Below are 20286 nucleotides of genomic sequence, written 5' to 3' on the forward strand. Positions count from 1 at the left end.
TGTGGTCACTCTCACGAGTGCGTTTCTCCAACTTCGCCTTCACAACAGTTGCGATGTCCGACATTCGGTTTTCGGTGGACGGAGGCAAATCGAGTCTACGGAAGTTGATCAGCTTTGATGGCAGATCATGAACCAACTGAAGGAGATCTGTTAGGAGATCCAGTCTGGGTGGGATCAGGTGCGTGGACCCGCTCCTGCTGCTGGATGGACTTCAGCCTGAGGAGGGCACGAGGCTCCGAGCTCACACGCGGAAGACGAGCCTCGCGTGCGCTGCGCGAGACAGTCGTCATGCTCGTTGGCTTCCCGGGAGTGGACACTATGCGCTGGTTATCCGCAGAACCAGGAAACAGGCTAGCTACCAGCTAACCTCCGGTGGCTATCATCTTGGTACCGTCGAAACGATCAACTTCGACAGGTATTTATTCTTTAAATGGCTACTTATTGCTAGCTTGCGGCTCTTACACTTGTCAACCAAATTGCAGTACAACGCTGGCGATTTAGCCGTTAGCCACCAGCTAGCCGCTTTGCTACATGAAGCTAGCGTGGCTTACTGTTTCCTCTAAAATGAGACACTTGCAGTTTAACGTGGCCGTTTTAAGTGTCCTTGCGATTGAGAATATGAGTGCCACGCGTATTTTTCGGGTTATGAGCTATTTTCGAGGTTGATAAGAGCCGCTCGCAGGTTAACGAGCTACACCCTGTGCGCGCAGGTGAACTGGCGCAAGACTTCCTGGATTCCTCTTCACTCACATAATTATGTTTACCAAGCAGCCAATCTCACAAGGCTTTTCTGATGTTACAAGACCGGTTTGGTGTCCACGAGCCACCACAAGTCCCTTTTAAGCCACTGCAGATTTGTTGCTGCTGCTAGTGCTGTTCTGATGGCTAATTTGCCTGCATCTTATTATGGTTTCCAAGCTCATAATGTCACCTGTGTTGACGGTAGGTCATTGTTTTACAGTTGTGCTTGTCTCTCAGCAGGTGGTTGACATGTTTTTGGGGTTTCTGTGTCCTTTTCTTGCAGGTGCCTGGGCTGGCCACAACTGCACTATTCCTGGTCAGCAACTGTATTGTCAGCTGGTAAATGTGACAGAGCATTACAACACATCCACCATCACGATGGGTCAGGACCGGGGGAAGTACGACTTTTACGTCGGTTTGGCGTTGGCCGTCAGCTCCAGCATCTTCATCGGGGGCAGCTTCATCCTCAAGAAGAAAGGACTCCTGAGACTGGCGAGAAAGGGGTCGATGCGGGCAGGTATTCAACCCTCAACCCCTTTTCTGCTTAATCCCGAATCGCTGAACAAGGAAGCGGTTGCCAGCCAAACCCAGGAACTCCCTGGGCTAGTTTTTCAACACCGAGAGTCGACAAACCAGTGTGCCCGACAAAAGCTGTTAGGCAGTTGAAGCTCGCTCACGTGATTGTGCCTTGAAAGTCGCAGCGCAATCATTAACTTTTATTTCCCACGTCCTCCTGCGCAGATGCTCCCAGGCTGCTGGCGCTGCACTCGCCATGATTGTACAAGTCCGATTCTGTTCAATGTGCAAATGTTGTTGAAGTAAGGGGATTGCACCCTGACATGTGTTCCCTCCCTTCAGGCCAGGGCGGCCATGCTTATCTGAAAGAGTGGCTGTGGTGGGCTGGGCTGCTGTCAAGTAAGTCATCTAATTATATGTGTGTGAGGTTCATGAGGCTGAGCATCACGTGTCTGCACGTATTTGATGTGTGTGTGGTTTTTTTGGTCCGTTGTGGCTCGTGTGGTTATTTAAAACATCCCAACCAGCTTGAATTCAGCCTTGATTCTGATGAATTTGTTATTTGGCCTGCAGATTACCTGATCCGTGTTCATACTGGGAGGTTTTATGTTTACTGCCCAAACAAGCTCCACAGTATTTTAATGAGCATTTGCCTCCGTTGCAAGACCCGTTGTTTTGTGCGGCGTTTCCCAACATTATTTGTCTTTACAGTGGGGGCGGGAGAAGCGGCCAACTTTGCGGCGTATGCCTTTGCACCAGCAACCCTGGTCACACCCCTGGGAGCTCTCAGCGTGCTCGTCAGGTACTCTGCTCATCAAAACCTTCCCCAGAAATGTCCCTTTACCTTCTTTCTGTAATAGAGCGCCATTTTGTTAAAGGTAATGTGCATCTACACATTTAACAGCCTGACAACAGCGTTGTGTTTGAAGCAGAGGTGACGTTAGCTGATCTCTGCCGGAGGAAAACACATTTCTAAATCAAACAATGTGAACGTGGCTGACTGTAAATGTCACTGCAGTGCTGTGCTGTCGTCGTACTTCCTGACTGAGCGCTTGAACCTGCACGGGAAGCTCGGCTGTCTGCTCAGCATACTGGGCTCCACCACCATGGTGATCCACGCTCCGCAAGAGGAGGAGATCACCAGCCTGGAAGACATGGCAGAGAAGCTGGTGGATCCAGGTAGCGAGCGGCTGGACCGGACCGTTAGTTGTGGTGGTAACTGATCTCCCGGCTTACTGGATCCCGTCTGTCTCTCCAGGGTTTTGTGTGTTTGCCACGTTGGTCATCATCGTGGCCCTCATCTTCATATTTGTGGTGGCGCCCCGCCACGGTCAGACCAACATCCTGGTCTACATCACCATCTGCTCGGTGATCGGGGCCCTGTCGGTGTCCTGCGTCAAAGGGTTGGGCATCGCCATCAAAGAAGCCATCGCAGGAAAAAACGTGGTGGGAAACCCGCTAGCGTGGATCTTGCTTCTGGGCCTGGTGGCCTGCGTGAGCACTCAGATCAACTACTTGAACAAAGCTCTGGACATCTTCAACACCTCTTTGGTCACTCCCATCTACTACGTGTTCTTCACCACGTCGGTGCTCACGTGCTCCGCCATCCTCTTCAAGGAGTGGGGCCACATGGGCTCGGACGACGTGATCGGCACGCTGAGCGGCTTCTCCACCATCATCATCGGCATCTTCCTGCTCCACGCCTTTAAAGACATCAGCGTCAGTCTGGCCAACCTGGCCGTGTCCATGAGGAAGGAGGAACGGGCCTTCCCCACGGCCAACGGCCTGGGCTCCCACAGCACCTACGAAATGCTGCACGAGTCCAACGAGGACATGGAGGACAGAGACATGGGTTCGTCCTTCGACAGCGTCTCCAGACGAAACGGCGCCATGACGTCTCTGGATCATTGAGGCCCGGTCCCCGCCCTGACTGGCCGACCTTTGTGTTGATTATGGAACCTGCCAGTGAGACAATCAGCTGTACAGGGATCAGGCTGAGCACTGACCAATGGATTGTACTTAACAGTTTTATTTGCCTTACTTTTCTGAGAGAATGACCTCGTATTCAGTTGGGACGTGATTCCATTCCTGTGTAGCACTGTAAATGAGTTTTCTAAGAAGTGTTGACCTATGTACGCATCTATTCATGCACTGACTTACTTTCTACAAATCAAAGTTTTATCTTATACTCCATCTGAACCTGCTGCCCACGACGACACAAACCGACCCCCTCTTCAAGTTGTCCCAAAATAACTTGAAGGCGACGACAGTTTGTCGGACGTCATTTGGAACTTTTTTTGTAGTATTTACATGAAAAGCTCGTGAAATGAACAGATTTGTTACATATTTATTGACTTAAAATGATTAAAACACTAGAAATAAGGCACAGAATAAATGCTCAGCGTCAACTTGTTACATTTCGCTTCTGTTAAAATGTTTTGCATGCAGCCACAAGTCTGACAGTAGTAAATACAAAATTAGATCCACCCCCACTTAAAATATGCTGTTCACCTTTAATTACGCACCACTGCAATCCCTTAAATACTCAGCCCATAAAACTAATTTCCCTTCCCCGATCAATCGTTCAGCCACAAGTATAAAACAATTCTTCCACAAAGGTGAAATATACTTTCATTTTTGATAAGGCACAAGTGAATACAAAAGAAAAAGTGGCCCATCTTTGTTACACTAATGGTCCTCTGCTCCTAAAGCTCTAAAATAAATGAGGAATTGCATATTTAATATTGGATTGTCTGGTCGCGGAGACGGGATCCGGAACTTGGTTCTGGCTCCTCAGCTGCTGGCGAGAGACTGGTGGATGGGAGGCTGGAAGCAGCGGACGTGTTCCACCGGCATGTTCTCCCCGTCGCCGGACTTCAGGTACTTGTTCAGGATGGCGAAGATCTCGTTGTTGATGACTTGGAACTTACGGATTCTGTCCACCATCTTCTTCAGCGGCTGTGGTGGAGTAAAAAGGAACATACGTGAAGTCTGATGTGGTCAGAGTTGATTAAATCGTCCCTCACACGCTTTTTGGTAAAGAGTTCTAGTCCATTTATAAGGTAAGACACGCTTCTGTGCGTGTTACTCCACATCTCCACTAGAGGGCGATGCTAGCTCAACACAGGACTAATGTCCTGTCATGTCTAATTCTTGTAAATGTTGAAATTCCCTTCAAAACTCATTTCTAGCGTACGCATTTGCTAAACATTTTAATGTGATATAAGGACAAAAACAATCTCATATGACAGCATTTCAAAGCTGTCCTCAGTCAAACGCACCACACTCTTGATGACCTCGTCCTTGCCGTCGTGCTTCTGCACCTTCAGGAGGTGGTAGCTGAAGTCCAGGATGTCAAATCTCCTCTGTTGTCCAAGGAGCACAATGATCATGCAGCCGGCCCAGTGGAGGCCGTCTCCGAAGCACTGCCTGCAGAGCAAACGGGGTCAGTGGCGTCTCAAACGTGGCGCGCCGCTCCGCTGATGTACTCACTCCACTGTAAACTCGTGCGCTCCCACAGGTATGCAGTACACGAACTGCATGGCACTCCAGAGGCGGTGGAACTCCACACACTCGTCGACGTGCATCACGCCGTTGCTGGGCAGCGGCCCGCGCCAGATGGGGTCGTCCAAGAAAGCGCGCACGCGGGTTAGGATGACCTCAAACATGGACAGACCGCAGCACAGCCTCTCTTTGGTCAGCAGGTCGCCCTCCCGTGCAATGGCGATTTGCTGACGGAGGCAGGCGAAATTAGGTCGGACGCACGAAGATTAGCAGCTTCATTTGTATCGCAAACGCCGAGTTCAGCGGCAAACACTAAAAACTGCCGGGGCGGCCGTACCTGTGGGGTACCGAGGCGCTCCACCAGGGGAACCATGTGCAGGGCCGTGTATTTGGCTTCCAGACGCTTCATCTTCGCATCGAGGCGTTCCCCCTCTGTGGGAGGAACAAACGATTCCTTCATTGTTTACACCATGTGTTAGCACCACATTGGGGGCGGGCTTCAGAAGGGAGGCGGTTACCTTTAACGTGGACTCTGGGGAGAATGTTCTGAAAAGGTGCGGCGTGCAGCAGGTCGCAAACTTCCTCCTGTGACTGAGACACAAGGGCACGTCAAAAACACGCGTCTGAGAAGCGGGCGCGCACGTTGTGCTGGGTCGTTTCCTGTACCAGGCTCTGCTCGCTCAGCAGACAGAACAGCAGGGCATTGCCCACTTCCCTCAGGTTCTGGAAACAAACCGTCTTCAGCTCTGCATATTCGATGATGTCTTTCAGCTGGTGGTGAAAGAATTCCAAGATTCCTGTGAAGAGACGCGAGATGCTCACTCCCTGCTCATCAGGCCTTTCTGAAGCCCACGGAGAGTGAAATGAGTGGTTGCTTCTCTCTCTTCGGTCCTATTTTACTGCTTCGACATGTCAGAAATTTGACCATTAGGCTCAACTTCTTAGAGGTTTAATGTCAGCTTATTAAACAGCGTTGGTTCTCTCACATCCAGAGGGTTGTGTGTTTAAAGAGCAAGGATGGAAGTTCATACACGTACAGGCTCAAGTCCAAATGACAAGAAGTATCTGAACAGAAGTCGGAGGTGGGCTCATTTACCTGGGGAGCCGTATTCATGGCGAGGGAGCCGGCAGATCTTGGGCATCACCTCCATTAGAGTCTTCACATACTGCATTATGGTGCCCTGAAGCTGTGCAGAGGCAGAACAGAGGCAGAAATGTTGTCCAAATGTTGCTCGTTGCTTTTTGTCTAATCGGAATGACGCCTCCCCAAGCGCAACGCTGACTCCGCTTTACTCACCAGGCTTTTGACAACCTTCAGCAGCTCCTCCATTACCACGGCGATGCCCTGATAGCCCAGCAGTCTACACATGACCTTGATGTGAGGGGGACCCAGGAAGTTCCTGTAGGAACCATATATGCTGCTGTAGGCCAGGTTCAAGGTCTGCAATTAAAAACAGGATGGGAAATACTGTAAAAAGACAAAAATGGTAACTGATTAAATTCATTACACTCCTCAAAACAAGAAACTAATATAGTTGCTGAATGTAACATCTATTTATGTTGATCTTCTGCCTCTACTGAAGGTCAGCAGATGCAAGGAGTGCATCCCCTCTGATGCCCCTCCCCCACAGAGAGCACCCCCCCTCTGGTCTAAGATATGGCGTTATGAACTAGTTAAAACCTGTGGTGTAGCTTTTGTAAATAGGTCAATTGAAATGCTTTCTTATTTGAATTGGGGAATTTTTGTGTTGGTGCGTGCCAAACCACATGTGACCATGCCCAGTCAAAGTCAGACTCTCGCAGGGTTTAGTGATTCACCCCTGCAACCTCGCAATAGTGGGGGCGTACAAAAACAAATAAAAAAATCACACTTTTGAAAAGTAAACCTGAAGAATGAATAGAGAACTATTGCATGCAGCTCCAGCTCTCTCCCCCCCCCCCACCCCGACAGCCGCGGCCACGCTCCTGCTGCTGTAATCCAGCTGCACACTCACTACTGTGGCAGCGCTGAGACACGCACTGATATCTGCTCCAATCCCGCCGGTGAACGCCCGCAGACGGGGGTCAGGAGCTCCGCGAGAGCAGACGGACGACATCCTAAGATGACGGAGCAGCAGGACCACAGGATCCCTCATCAGAACCAGATCGGTACGTTCAACACGTGCAACATGAGGCTAATTCGTGCCCGACATCATCAGCGACTGTAGGTTGTGTTGTCGACATGGTCCACCACCAGGAAAGAAACAACAGTCGGGCATTTTCTGGTTTTTACGCCCACCTGCTGAACGGCGTCTTTAACTTGAATGACTTTGTTGTAAAGAATGTCTCTAAAATGCAGTTACTGTAGAAATGTCTAGCAGGCTGGATCTGAGTAATATTCCCAGTGAGCACCCGCTCAGCATTAGATCCATCAGTGGGAGGAAGAGTGGATACATACAGGTGATTCATCTATTTCACATCTTATTTTAGCAATAGCATGAGTTGAATAAATCCTTTTTTCATTAAAAAAAAAAAAAAAAATCAGATATAGTTTTCAAATTCTGAATACTAATAAAAACCTTTGTTATCGCTATGCATTACATAATTTACTGGACATCTGTGCATATGCTAATCTCCCTCCATTCTTTGCACATTGTTCTAGATAATCCTTCAACCTTCCTCTTATTATCCTTTGATTATTGTCCTTTCAATTTTTAGGCTTGACATATGGTGTGGACGGGGGCGGGCCGAGCGTTTTGCTCTCAACCTTTTCAAGACCCTTTTAAAATAAACATTGACATTTGCATTGAGTAGAATGTACAGTAGCTCACTAGTGTCCCAATTCAGAACTAATGCTGACCTTATATCATCTCAAGTTATTTTCTCAGACTTAAAACACATTTTTAGGAGAAAAAAAAACCTGAATCAGAATTTTAATTTCATTTCAAATGTCTCAAACTAAATAGTTCATGTGATTTTGATCCTTTTTCATAATTAAGAGTTTATTTCCTATCAAAGCAGATCCTTTATTTTAGTGACCTCCCTTTCAACTAATTATTTTGATCCAACCCATCTTTGTCATATATTTTGGATATATTCTTCCATTATGTACCAGGGGAGGATAGAGAGGGTATTTTGTTATAAATGTGGGAAAGTGTTGCATGGAAACCATAAACTTTCAATTTCTCCCCTCACTGTCGTGTTCCTGTCGTCTCAAATGAAAAGCTTAGCCTTTGATTTGGAAAGAGCGAATCCACCCCCCCCCCCAGCTCCAGAGACCGCCTGCTTCGAGCAACATGGGAATCACAGTCTACAACATCTCCTCCACCTCGGCCAGAGTGAGTTGGCCGTCGGCCCCCGGGTGCCGGGACACGTTCTACAGCGTCATGTACGATCCGAACTGGAACAGCGTCCTGATGGGCTTCAAACGCAAGAGCTTCCTGCACGAAGAACGCATCCCCGTCAGTCACACCAGCGCGCACCTCGCCAACCTCCTCCCCCAGACGGCGTATTTCCTGTGTGTGACGTGTCAGGCGGCGAACCCGGTGCGGGAGCAGTGCCAGGTGTTCAGCACTCTGAGCGAGAGCGGCGAAGGTCACCACAGAGCCGGCTGGGAGCTGGCGATGGGCGTCTGGCTGACCGGCTGCATCTTGCTCCTGGTCATTGCCGGTGTTCTGTTGTGGGGGTGTCTCCGGACCATCTGCTCCATTCCCGGCCAGGGTGCAGATGGCTGCCATGTGGCCACTAACTCAACCTATCAAGAGGTGTCTGGATCCGGACGCCATGACAGCAGCAAACACGCCACCAACATGCAACGTCCGCTCCTTACAACGCAGATCACCAGCCGCATAATGAACCAGGACTATGAGCTGGGGACACGGGCTGGCCTGGCTGGCCCCGAGCCAGTGTGAGTCAACTGGATCGAGGACATTGCCGCCGTGTCCTGCCTGGGCCTGAAAGGCATCGGCTGTGACCGTCCACTGATGTAATATCCAGGAAATGTTTCATCTAATCTAAGCCGGGTTGAGGCATAATTATGTTATTGTTGGTGAGTGAATTTCTTTGTGAAGAGAATACGTAGTCAAGCATCATGGGAGTTTCTTTTCATGCGATAAAATAAAAACATTATATGGCTTATGTTAATATTTTGACCTTGTTACATTCTCTTAAGAGCAGCCATCCAGTAGGAACAGGCGTTTTTATCCACTTCATCAGCTCAACATACTCTTTATGTATCTAGATGTTTGATGCTTTCACCAGTTCCTCCTCTGGGACACTTTTAAAACAAATATCTAATTAAGAGAAAAGAGAATAAACTGAAGAGACACGTTAGTCTGCCTCCCATCCCTCTGCAAACTGATTTGACCTCATCATCATGTCATATATCATTCATATTCTGTCTCTTCTCCCAGGGTACGAGCCTAGAAAGGTGTCAGTCTGGTAATTATTTCACTCACAACAGGAAAACTAGGATGTGCTAAATGGTTGACTTTACCATGAGACAGTCAGAACAATCGGTACAAATATCAAAAGTAATGTGGAAAGACCACATAAACTCCTCTGACCTTTGACCCATACAAGTAATGGGGCTGAGCATTGGGGGGCTTGTCCCTCTGGAACTCCTGAGAGAAGGGCAGGACAGTGCGCACAAACCTAATCAGGACAGACACAAAACAATAAACATCTTCAGCAGAGAGAACTCTAAAGCTTCAAAACATCAACAACAACCACTGATATTGAAATTTCAGTGACGTTTAGCACGTCTCGTCTTTATCAAGGTACTCCTTTGGACCACAGCAGGTGGTGTCCAGTATGACCCACAACTGTGCCAACAAATAAACATCATTGTAACGGTAGCAAACAGCTTGGAACTCGAGTTATAAAACAGTTAGTTGGTGTGTAAATGAACAAAAGCCTGCGTTAATTCTCCACAATGCTGTGAGCTGACACACCTGTTAGTGGAGCCATTGTAGCAGTAGTTGGGCAGGAAGTCGTAATTAAGCTCCCAGAAAACGTGCAGCGTTATGCGGCCGTAGGGGGCCGACACGTTGTGGTTAGCCTCCCGGAACATGGCGTTGAAGCTATCCAGGGTCAAGAACTTACTGAGGAGCTTGTGAGTCATTCGGTTGATGTCGAGAAGTCCTTCCAGCTCCTGTAACCGAGCACATCGCAAAACAAGCCGTGGTGAAACAGAGATGAAGGAACTCGGGACACTTGTTCCAGTTTTAAAAGGGTAAAATGACGATACCATGATTGAGGTGAGGTCCTCGCTCTCAAATCTGTTAATGGCCAGTTCCAAAGACTTGTAAAGGGCAGCTGAAACCCTCTGAGTGATGAGCCGGTTCAGATCAATGGAGCGGCCTAGAAGCTGAGGTTTACACGCCGTCAGTGAGGCCGGCACAATATGGTGCCTCTATAATGAAACCACAGTACAAAGATATACACCTGGACGTGGCGTTGCTTCAGAAGGGTCTCGTAACGATTGGAGGACGGCCAGGGAATGTTGGCCCCCTGATTCTTGCACTCCGCCCTTAAACGCTTGTCAAGCAAAAGACTGATGGATTCAAAAGAAAAGAATTGGTTTCTAAAAACAAGGATATGCTGTTTTTTCATGATCCATGTGTCATTTGAACAAACCTTACATTTAAAACTGTGTGGTTATCGGCTCAAAAGGTAAAGCCAAGACATTACCACCAATATATCTATGTCACGTACCTTCCCGCTAGAATCTTGTAGTAAGCAAATATCTGATCAGCCAACTTGTACACAAACTGATCGAAGCACAGGTTCACCTAAAATAATAAAAGAGCTCAAAATAAATGCTCGGATAATAGGCTTTTAACATGCATTGCAAGACTCCAGGATGTGGTACAGTTACAGCGATGCAGTGTAGTAAGATTGCAGATTAAAAGATCTACTGATTGTGTTGCTTCTATGCCACTTTAACAGCAGAGCATATGTACTCACCTCAGCCTCTATTTCATCATACAGGAACTGCTTTTTGAAGGTGATGAGGGCATAGTGTGCACTGTCGTTGTACAGATCCAGTGGGTACAGCACATACCTGAAAGTGACAGATGGTTACGATGCAGCTGTAAACACGCTCGAGCAAGCGCTTCGTCTTCTAAGGTCGAACCAGTTTTTTTCTGAAATCCTGCTTTGCTACTGAAAGATGCTGCGTGCTATTCTTACTCCATCATGGATGCCTCCTTTGTCTCCAGTATGTGGTCAGTAAGGATCCACGGCATTGACATCTCGATGGGGAACTGGATCCTGCGCCCCATGGTGAGTTCCAGGAAAAACTCCCTGAACCACAGCTGTGACAGGTCGCAACAATGCTGCAGGGTCTCTGCACCAAGGAGCACAAGCAGTTATAAGATGCAGGAACTTCAACAATGAGACCAGTTCTTTTTGGATACCAGCAGGTCACGTGTGCTTAATTCCCTCCCCAGTGTGATGCAGTAAAGAAACACGTGTGATACCAGCATTTACCAAAGATATCCAGCTTTTAAATGTTAAAGTACAGCTGTTAAAACACCTGTATGGGAATAGAAGAGGCTCTTCTTACCACTGAAGTTCAACAAGTGGGTGTAAAAAAAAGATTCGCGGTGAAACTTCTCAATGTCAAGGATTGTTGGCCCTTCCAGGCTGCTACGCAGAGTCTTCTTTGAGCCGCTTTTATCCGCAACGAGAGACTCGAGCATAGTCCTCACCATGTACAGCTGCAGACAGAAAAGCAGCATAAGCCATACAAATAGCACCTTGAATTCTATAAATATTAATGTCCTTTTGTGTTTACAGGCATGAATAAGCTCAAATGAGTACATGAGTACATCAGGGAATAGAAATGTCCCTGGTCTTTTACACTTGCTTTAGCACCCAGGCACCAGTGCACTTCCTTTTATATCAACACGAAAATATTCTTGGGTTCTTCTCAGATCTATATCACTTGTTACATGATTCTGAAAGCAGATTAATTCTAGGAACTGAGCTTTAAGCTGATAAATCTCCATCAATGGGGCCCACGCAAAAAAACGTGCCACAAATCTTTGCATAGCTGGTTATCATCCTAATACACATTGGAAAAAAGCGATTTATTAACCCAGAAAATGACTTAGGGTCACCCTGAGAAAGACACAGTAAGGGAAAACAGCAAAGGTGGAATGGTCAAACACCTGCGTGCTGGACGGCCCCACCGCACGTCGAGGAACCTTGATGTCAAAGCCACCCTTGGGGTCTTTTTCTCCCCGGAGGGCAGGGTCATTGTGTGGCTCGCGACCAGTCTCCCAGTCACATATTGTCTTCCTAATTGCCTGGAGGACACTGCAGCAAAGGGACAATTCAATTTTGAGGGGGTACTTACAGACATAAATGCATGTTTATGTTAGAAAAAACCTCTGATGCAACAAAAGCAACTCAGTAGGTGTTTCAATTAGGATTATCAGACACATAAGACGCAGCATCTCTGCACAGGCATCTTAGAGAAATCTGATTTCTTTTAACAGAAAATGTTTGTTGTTTACTGCTGACAAATAAAAATGACAAATATCAGCCAAACAGCAGCAACCTACAGTATAAACGACTCAGTATGAATGCAAGGAAGCAACATGGGTGGTTCGAGGAGCAGACAGCATAAATAAATAAACAAGAGGACCAAAAAATAATTATTCGCAAATGAAATGCATCCACGAAAATTAATTTTTAGCCATATCAGTCGATATAGAGCCGTGAAAGGCACATTGTTATTTGCTCCATTTTCTTTTCCAAACTCAAATCTAGATTAAATTTGTTTGGTGTTAGGAAAACATCAATCCATGGACTATTTTTAGAAAAAGCACAGGTCCGAGCAGCTAATTAATGACTTATTACACTGCCCCGTTAGCTACTTCAAAGTGCATTTTACAAGTCCTAGAAAATAAATGAGGTTGGTACCTCTGGATGACATTTTTCTTCTTCTTGATGGCCTGTCGAAGGGGGTCTCTCAGAGTGACCTGAGCAAAGTCCTGCAGGGCTGAGTAGATGGTGTGGCGGATGGCGTGATTGAACACGCTCTCCATGCGTCCCATCAGCACCTGCAGTCCTTTGATCATTGCCATCACCTGCCAGAAATAAGCGATTTAGTCAGCGACAGATCCGAAACTTCACGATGGAGTGGTGACGCCATTGCTGACCTCCACCAGGGCGAACTTCTCCTCGCTGGTGTAGTTGTATCTGGTGGCTCTTTCGTACTCCTCGGCATTGTCGGGACACTCCTTGTTGGAGTACTTGTCCGTTGGATGAACCAGCTTCCACGAATACTGTAGAGGATGTCACAAGGATGAAAAGCAACCCAAAGATGTGACACTTTACTGTAACTTCTTGCTTTATTTATATCTGCCCACCACTTCCATGACGTGTGCGCTCCACTGAGAGAGCAACTGCATGCCCTGCAGGGACAGGTCAAACAGCTTCCTGTACTCAATGTCCGTCTTCTGACTCTCCTGACGACCCGATCCAGTCACCACCTTCATAGACACAGGTGGAGCACAATGTAACACCATCCAAAACTACCCACCCCCTCGCCTCTGACCAAAATAAAACACATTTTTAGAGAGGCCGTGTAAATATGGACCTGAATAATATTGAGGAACTGTATTGAGCCTCTAATCAGAGACAATCGACTCAATAGAACCTCAGACCTGCCCAGCCTGGTGGCTGACTGTCAATCCCTTTATGCTTGTACCAACCTCACTGTTGCTATAGCGAGCAAGCTCCGAGATAAAGCGCATGTGATCCTCACGGATCTGGATCATTTGTTCACAGATGTTGTACTGGGGGCTGCTAGATATGGATGTGCAGGTCCACCTATGGTGCAAGAAGAACAGATAAAGACTCCTGCTTCGCTTAGCACCACAAAAATAAAGTGCGGGCAGAACACACTTTTAGTTACTTTAATGCTTTGACTAACAATATTTTAGAATCCAATCTAATGCACCAGGATTGGCTGTCAGCATTGCAAGACCCAGAATATGGAACATTTTCCTCTACCTGGACTTGTTCTCTTCAAAGTGAGCACTCGTCTTGATGTAGCGAGACAACTCAATCTGCATGTCACCAAACAGAGGAACCACCTGGAGTTGCTGCAAGTGCCAAAAAGCATTGTGTTAATGTTAATTTCAGGTTAAACCGAGTGTGGATAACCCCAGTTTAACGCGTGAATAAATACAGTAATATTCAGGGGGAACAGGCCCGTTAATGAACAGATTATCTAAAGCAATATTGTTTTAATTGATTTCTATTTGAAAGTAATGTGTGGCTTTCCACATGTCCACCATCATTAATCACATCACAGATAAATCGATTCATGTAATTACAACGTTAATTAGCACATTACCTAAAGTGAAATAGTGTTAACTGTATTGCACATGCAGGGACCTCCGTACCTTGAAAAACTTGTCAATCTTGGTCAAATTAATTCTCTTCTTGGCATCAAGTTTGTAAATATTGCTGCTGTTTCCATCCATAAGGTACAGGCCAAACCCCATGACCTAAGACATAGTATAATATGTGTTGGATGTCTATTGCCAATAATAAAATCAAACAAATGAGCAGATTAATCACACTTGTAGATTCAGGTATTTCACGACAGCAGGTTTTCACCTACTTTGAGCAGCATGTGTTTCTCGCTGGGTGTGAGGTACATCTTGTTCTCATAGTAGTCGACACACAGGTTGACAATGTCAGCCAGCAGCTCCTCGTAGCCGTTTATCACTTCTAGCTGCTGCTGCAAAGACTGGCAGGTGATGAAGATGGGCAGAAAGGGAGTTAAATACTATTGATCATGCCATAAATTCAGCAGACAGGATCTGACAGTGGACAAAAAGAGGGCATCGTAGTGGCTTTTACAATAACTGTTGTTTAAAAAACATATTTTTGGCTAACCTGAGTGATCTTGTTGTGGTTTGCCAGGAACATGGACAGATTCTGAGACTCCTGTATGGATGAAGGCTCGGACATCTTTCTGAGAAACTGGGCAGCTCTGAGCAAAGGACGCATTAAATTAGGACATTTCCAGACAGCAAAGTACAGGTAAAAGTATCCATATGATATTGAACACAATACTTTAGATCTTAACAAACAAAAAAGGTTTTCACTGACATGACAACCAGCTTGATGCACAGCACTACCTATGACACAAAGCTCCTGAACACTGTTGCCCCCTAGCGTCTGACCGAACAACTGGGAAGCTAATGAAACATAAAAACCTTCCGTGTTTCAGAATACCGTTTATAGGCAGAGTGGTCATTTTTGACGCTGCACTTCATGTTCTTCAGCTCATCGAGCACAGCAAACATGTTGATGAACTTCCCCAGAGTCAGCAGATATGCCTCCGAGACAAAGTCCTTCCTGCGCTCTGTGTGGCACAGACGACGGACTTCCCCACAGAAGCGGTCGATCGCTGTCCGCTGAAAGAGGGGCGCCGTTAGACCTTTCAGTCAGGACGGCTTTTATTCAGAAGAAAACAAAATCCCCACTGATTGTGGGATTTTCACGTACCTGAAAATGCATGAAATTCATCAGCTTGGTGACTTCTGGTTCCAGGACCTCCACTGTCTTTTCATAGATCTCCACTCTATTGGGCTGCTCATTGCATTTCACCTGAGACAAAATGGCACTTGGTGATTTTCTTTATTGAAATGAGACTATTCAATTTGCAAAATGTACAATTTTGTATAAAATAGTTACCTGTGGGATTGCGCGTGAGCAGCTCCTCCATGTGTAAAGCATGATAGCATACTCATGCCCTTCCTCCAACATCTCATTCTAATTCAACAAACAGAAATGAAATCAGACATATTCAAAAATAAATCAGCAGAATTGATAACAGGGTTGCACATCAGGTACAATTAGAAATCTTTCTGTGAAAGGGAAGTGCGTTAAATGAAAAGACTGTTCTCATAAAATGAAACAACTAATCATCTGCTCATTTCCTGTCAACTGTTTCTGGCTCTGTCCACATGCAGTGGTGAGACCGAGACTCTTACCAAGTCCTGTTTGTGACAGACCTTTGATTAAGGTATACCTATATAGGACACCCCCCCACACACACACACACGTACCATGCTAGAGTGAACAGTAGCCTGCTCGATGTATCGAGCGATGCCAGTCACGAAGGCGTTTCTGTCCTCAAAGTTGGTGTTGAAGTTGGGCTGTGGAGAGATGGAAAATCCCGATTAGAGATAGTGCCACTAACGCAGCTGCAGGATGCCTCGCTATCTTAAAAGGCTGCCAATTACCACTGCAAAACGGCCCGATTTGTTTCGTTGCACGTGGACTTTTTATCTAGCGAATAACTAGAGGTTTGTCCCTTCAGCACTGACCTGATACATGACAGAAGAGGGAAGGGGTTCGATGCATGGCTGCTGATCTGGCAGAGGCAGCTCCTCCAGCAGGTCCACATTGGAGAGCGCATCCTCTAAGGTCACTGCCGATGTCATGGTGCTGGCAAGTATGTAAGAGACCAGTCAGAGTTAGATAGAAACCTTTAGAATTTCGCCCACTTCACAGCAATAAAACCATGGCGCAGCTAGAAAACCCAACCAACACCCACTGTGATATTAAATGTGTTGGTGTATGGTGGAGTCACGTGGGGTGCGTTTCCCAGTCTCAGACTGCTGCTGACTGCTGGCTTTTCAATGGCACCGACACTGGCTGAACAATCAAAAAACCCACTGCAATCAGGACTGACAGTGGGTCAAAAAAAATCTGCTGTGAAAACCAGCGTCACAAAAGGCTCGCAGGGCAGAGAGGAGCAGATCAGGAGAGTTCACTCGCCTCCTGCTCTGGAGAACAGAAAAGCAGAGCTCTGACGCCGATAACAAACCCCTTTCTTTTGATTAAATAAAACCTTAGGTGCGAGTTTGAAAGGAAGCAAACCTTGCAGCCCACTGGATTTAGGAATATTTAACCAGCTTCGGTACAAACAGAGGAGCAGCCTGGCTGATACGAGCGCTCCACATAACGCACATTTGCAGAGCGATGGTCTGCGGCGCCTCGTTACAACTGCTCGTTTCATAACAGAAACAAAAGGGACTGTTCTGCAACTCGCAGGCATTAAGGGGAATAAACGGAGCTTCAAACACATCAGCAGGTTTCAGTACATGATCTAAATGGCCAACACGCAACTGTGCATCAAAAAAGGTGCCAACTAGTCCAGTTTCTATTACTTGTATTTACATTCATCGAGTACCAATACACAACAAAGCTTGACAACGGTACAAGTGACTATTAATTAGTTTGGGTGCTGCTTGTGAATGAGAGTTTGACAGTAGAGGAACCAAAAGGGGAAGTAACAAGTCAAGCACTTTTCAGATCTTGCTTAATGGTGGAGCCAAATGTCTGAGCGGGGGGGGGTGGGAGTTTAATGATTCCTCATTTTGCTGTCTTTTCACAGCTCAGCTATGTTGGTGGTGGCTTGTGAAGCAGTAGACTGATGAGGACAGTGGAAGCCATATTGGACGGCTCATTATTTGAGCTATTATTGTATCCTTATTAGAGTGCCATTGAGAATCACTTTCTATAGCCAAACTTACTCAAGGTACAAGGCTGCTTAATATCTTACTTTTCAGAAAAGGTCTGGGTCTCTAAAACCAGGAACTTCCTGTCAGCTTGCAGCAAACTCTTCTACAATAAACACCTCTTTTTTTCCCTTCATGTGTTAGTCACCCTTGGCAACACACCGTCACCTCAGCCTGAGGGCAACGTTACCCTGTCTGCCTACCATCGCTGCACTAGCCCCCCCCCCCCCCCCCCCCCCCCCCCCCCCGTCACCCCCCGAGACTCCCATGTTTACAGCCCCATCACTTATCATTGTTTACAAAACTCTAGTTTAAAACCTTGCGGCTGATAATAGTTACCCACATGCCCTGAACCCACCACAACAGCCTCAAGCATGCTCGGAGAAGCAGAACGTTCCCTCTGAAGCGTGTTACCACCTGAAATTACAGCTGTTCTACACTGTGCAAACCAAATCTGATAACCCCCTCTCTGGAGTTGAGCCTTCCTTCATTTAAAATGTGCTAGTTTATATGTGACAAAGAAGCTGTAATGATTTCTTCAGTGGTGTGAAAACAGCCACAATTTCCAGCCACGTGCTTATTCTGAAAGCTGCAACGCCGACTGATGCTACCGTGATCGACTCTTGATTTTTAAAAATATATATATTTCTGGCGGCTTCAGATAGTTCTGGACTCTCTTGTTTTTGATCATTCTCACACAGTTCTGTCAGGATGTGGCAGACACACACAGATACAGATACAGATGCAGATACTTCACTTCTGTAGGCAGTCAGATCATTAATAAATGAATGTTAAATTTGTTCCATTAACAAGTATAAATGTTTAGATCATAGCTCTGCCTCCATGTTGGACACAACGGGGTCAGCGTCTTCTTTTTTTTCTTCCGATACTAGTTTATCAGATTCCAGAACGTGAGAAAGTTGTTGTTTTTTTAAGATATTGTCACAAATTCTAATCTGAGCATCCTGTTCTTAAAAGTAACCAGCTGTTTGCTGTCAATTACATAGTGTCTTTGCCACTCGAGTGTCAGTCCTGGAATGTCTTAGCACTAAATACTCTCTTTTAAAAAAAGTAACACATTGCTGTTTGGGTACTTTTTAAAGATCCCAACTGCTCTGTGATTTATCTTGTTTTTCAGCCAAATGATGGCATTTTATTCCGTAGGCTACTCTCTTTTTTGTAATCTTCTTGTAAAGCGGGAACCTTTCACTGTGAAAATGAAGCCAATCAATAGTGAACGTTACCTGAACTTGATAAAAGTTAAAGGCAAACCCTTTACAAACTCAGTCACATCTTGATCATTTGTGCTGCTGTACAGTGTCAGTTGTGTCAAAGCTAAAAGCACATAACTAAGGAAATAGAAACCATCGATTAAGTTTCAGTGGTTTTCCTCATGCTGCCAAAATACACGTATTTTTATCCAAGGTGTGTCCTGTAAACTCAAAGCAATGCAGAAGAAAATCAAACCAAAGGCAGGGGGACAGTATGAAACCACCCAATATGACCTCAGAAACCCCCCCCCCCCCCCCCCCCTTTCAAATTTTCAATAATGCTTCAATGCCAGTTCACGTTTGCAGCTGATGGTGAATAATGGTGAACCAGTCAATGCAACATCTGGAGGGTGGGAACAGGAAGGGGGTGATTCTCGAAATCCTTCTAGGACACTTACCAAAGAAGTGATCGCATAAGACGGGAAGGAATCTAATGGGTTTTAGTCTAACACCCAACAAGATCTAAAACTTTTAGATCTTACATGATACAAGATCTTGCAGCTTTGTTGACGCGTTTAGACGCAGTACTTTCACACCTGCAATATACATAGAAGTGTCATTTATTCACAATAATCGGTGAGTGTGGTTCCTAAAACCAGCGAAAACCCTGCTGGTAGTCCGAATAGCTGTATCCGTGCTCCGTGTCGTGGCCTGGGATTAGGCAGATCCCGGGCCTGCAAGCCAGGACATTCACTTTAGACTGCGACAAGCCGTTCACCTCCACAAGCTAATTACCGCCACCTACATTGGACAATAAAGCGTTTTGATTTGTCTTCTGGGGGGAGAAAATAACTTCGCCACTCGAAGAAATGCCTACACCAGACAGTCTCAGTCGGACAAGTTTCTTCCCGTGGCCAACTTTGTCGTGGGGGGGGGTGAAAACTCCGCGATCAGTCGCCTGTACTCACCCGGAGTTTGCGCTGCTTGGAAGGAAAACTTATGCGGTTACACCACGAATTTCAGCCCCATGTGAAGCAGGAACCCCCGGGCGAACAGGTCGAGGCTTAGAAGACGAAAAAGCCTTTTTTTTCGCTCGTCGTCGACCAGAGGAATCTTTCCTCGGCTGGTATTATCATGGGCGGGGGAGAGAAGCCGAACAGGGAGTTCCTGTCCCTCAAACAGGGAAACTCAACAGGAAGCTCCGCTCAGAGGGGCGGTGCTGGGCTGCTCCGCCTGGGCACGAGCGCAGGAGGACCGCGAGAGCGGGATAAAAGAGGGGCGCGAGGGCGGAATAAAAGAGGGGCACGAGAGTGGGATAAAAGCGGTGCCAGGAATGTACAGTAGAGTGGACGCTGAGCTATGGAGGCTGAGCAGGGACAATCGAAACACACTCACCCAAAAAAAACCCTGAAAAATATACACTTATTGCTGTTTTTACTGTTGTTTTCTCCGATTTTAAAAAGAAACTTTTGATTTTGGCTTGAAAGAATTCAACTGGACAAAGACGTTTCATCTTTCGCAAAATTAATCCCAGAAACATGTACTTTACTGAATTTACTGAATGCTGTCGTTAGTGGTCGTTGGTGGTCATTTGCATCGTAGTTGAGTTCTCTTAAGCCAGAGGTGTCAAACTCAAATACCCAGTGGGCCAAAATTCAAAACTGGGATAAAGTCACTGGCCAACGTTGATATTTATTGAAAAACTCTTCCTCCGGCTATAACACGGAACCTTTTGGTATGGACCCAAACTAGTTTTGCTCAACAACTTAACATGGAAC

The 20286-nt window shown here is 46.4% G+C and overlaps 3 protein-coding genes across 5 annotated transcripts; 2 read left to right on the top strand and 1 right to left on the bottom strand.

Annotated features, from left to right (window-relative positions):
* The first annotated feature begins 143 nt into the window (after positions 1 to 143).
* nipa2 (NIPA magnesium transporter 2) lies at positions 144 to 3672 on the top strand. Of its 2 annotated transcripts, none has more exons than XM_057039420.1 (6): positions 144 to 415; positions 1025 to 1258; positions 1600 to 1656; positions 1969 to 2059; positions 2276 to 2436; positions 2516 to 3672. In XM_057039420.1, the coding sequence occupies exons 2-6, from the start codon at positions 1120 to 1122 to the stop codon at positions 3166 to 3168; spliced, it is 1101 nt and encodes a 366-aa protein (XP_056895400.1). In that variant the 5' UTR covers positions 144 to 415; positions 1025 to 1119; the 3' UTR covers positions 3169 to 3672. The 2 variants fall into 2 exon arrangements, with proteins under 2 accessions (XP_056895400.1, XP_056895399.1); XM_057039419.1 differs by lacking the exon at positions 144 to 415 and adding an exon at positions 788 to 942.
* On the bottom strand, positions 3589 to 19714 carry cyfip1 (cytoplasmic FMR1 interacting protein 1). The gene is made up of 31 exons (XM_057039418.1): positions 19477 to 19714; positions 16101 to 16221; positions 15840 to 15929; positions 15466 to 15543; positions 15277 to 15378; positions 15004 to 15185; positions 14662 to 14758; positions 14384 to 14512; positions 14163 to 14267; positions 13768 to 13859; positions 13467 to 13584; positions 13122 to 13244; positions 12912 to 13037; positions 12673 to 12839; positions 11916 to 12063; positions 11309 to 11462; positions 10933 to 11089; positions 10708 to 10804; positions 10456 to 10532; positions 10186 to 10294; positions 9989 to 10108; positions 9693 to 9892; positions 9306 to 9393; positions 6059 to 6202; positions 5858 to 5948; positions 5428 to 5558; positions 5280 to 5352; positions 5099 to 5193; positions 4750 to 4988; positions 4539 to 4686; positions 3589 to 4215 (listed from the first exon to the last, which is right to left on the bottom strand). The coding sequence occupies exons 2-31, from the start codon at positions 16215 to 16217 to the stop codon at positions 4051 to 4053; spliced, it is 3762 nt and encodes a 1253-aa protein (XP_056895398.1). The 5' UTR covers positions 16218 to 16221; positions 19477 to 19714; the 3' UTR covers positions 3589 to 4050.
* Positions 6725 to 8883, top strand: LOC130529326 (fibronectin type III domain-containing protein 9). 2 transcript variants are annotated; one of them, XM_057039423.1, is made up of 2 exons: positions 6725 to 7200; positions 7966 to 8883. In XM_057039423.1, the coding sequence occupies exon 2, from the start codon at positions 8037 to 8039 to the stop codon at positions 8649 to 8651; it is 615 nt and encodes a 204-aa protein (XP_056895403.1). In that variant the 5' UTR covers positions 6725 to 7200; positions 7966 to 8036; the 3' UTR covers positions 8652 to 8883. The 2 variants fall into 2 exon arrangements, with proteins under 2 accessions (XP_056895403.1, XP_056895402.1); XM_057039422.1 differs by having other exon boundaries at positions 6725 to 6909.
* Positions 19715 to 20286: the final 572 nt, after the last annotated feature.

The sequence above is a fragment of the Takifugu flavidus genome, chromosome 7, assembly GCF_003711565.1.
Source record: "Takifugu flavidus isolate HTHZ2018 chromosome 7, ASM371156v2, whole genome shotgun sequence".
Lineage (NCBI taxonomy): Eukaryota > Metazoa > Chordata > Actinopteri > Tetraodontiformes > Tetraodontidae > Takifugu > Takifugu flavidus.

What these genes read in the sequence shown, in the direction of transcription:
- nipa2 (XM_057039419.1), top strand. Translation starts at nt 882, where the DNA reads ATGGCTAATTTGCCTGCATCTTATTATGGTTTCCAAGCTCATAATGTC. An exon ending in GTGGGCTGGGCTGCTGTCAA is followed by an intron (nt 1,657 to 1,968) that starts GTAAGTCATCTA and finishes TTGTCTTTACAG; the next exon opens with TGGGGGCGGGAGAAGCGGCC. An exon ending in AGAGAAGCTGGTGGATCCAG is followed by an intron (nt 2,437 to 2,515) that starts GTAGCGAGCGGC and finishes CTGTCTCTCCAG; the next exon opens with GGTTTTGTGTGTTTGCCACG.
- LOC130529326 (XM_057039423.1), top strand. Translation starts at nt 8,037, where the DNA reads ATGGGAATCACAGTCTACAACATCTCCTCCACCTCGGCCAGAGTGAGT.
- cyfip1 (XM_057039418.1), bottom strand. Translation starts at nt 16,217, where the DNA reads ATGACATCGGCAGTGACCTTAGAGGATGCGCTCTCCAATGTGGACCTG. An exon ending in TGGGGCCGTCCAGCACGCAG is followed by an intron (nt 11,463 to 11,915) that starts GTGTTTGACCAT and finishes TTCTGTCTGCAG; the next exon opens with CTGTACATGGTGAGGACTAT. An exon ending in TGAAGCAACGCCACGTCCAG is followed by an intron (nt 10,109 to 10,185) that starts GTGTATATCTTT and finishes TGTAAACCTCAG; the next exon opens with CTTCTAGGCCGCTCCATTGA.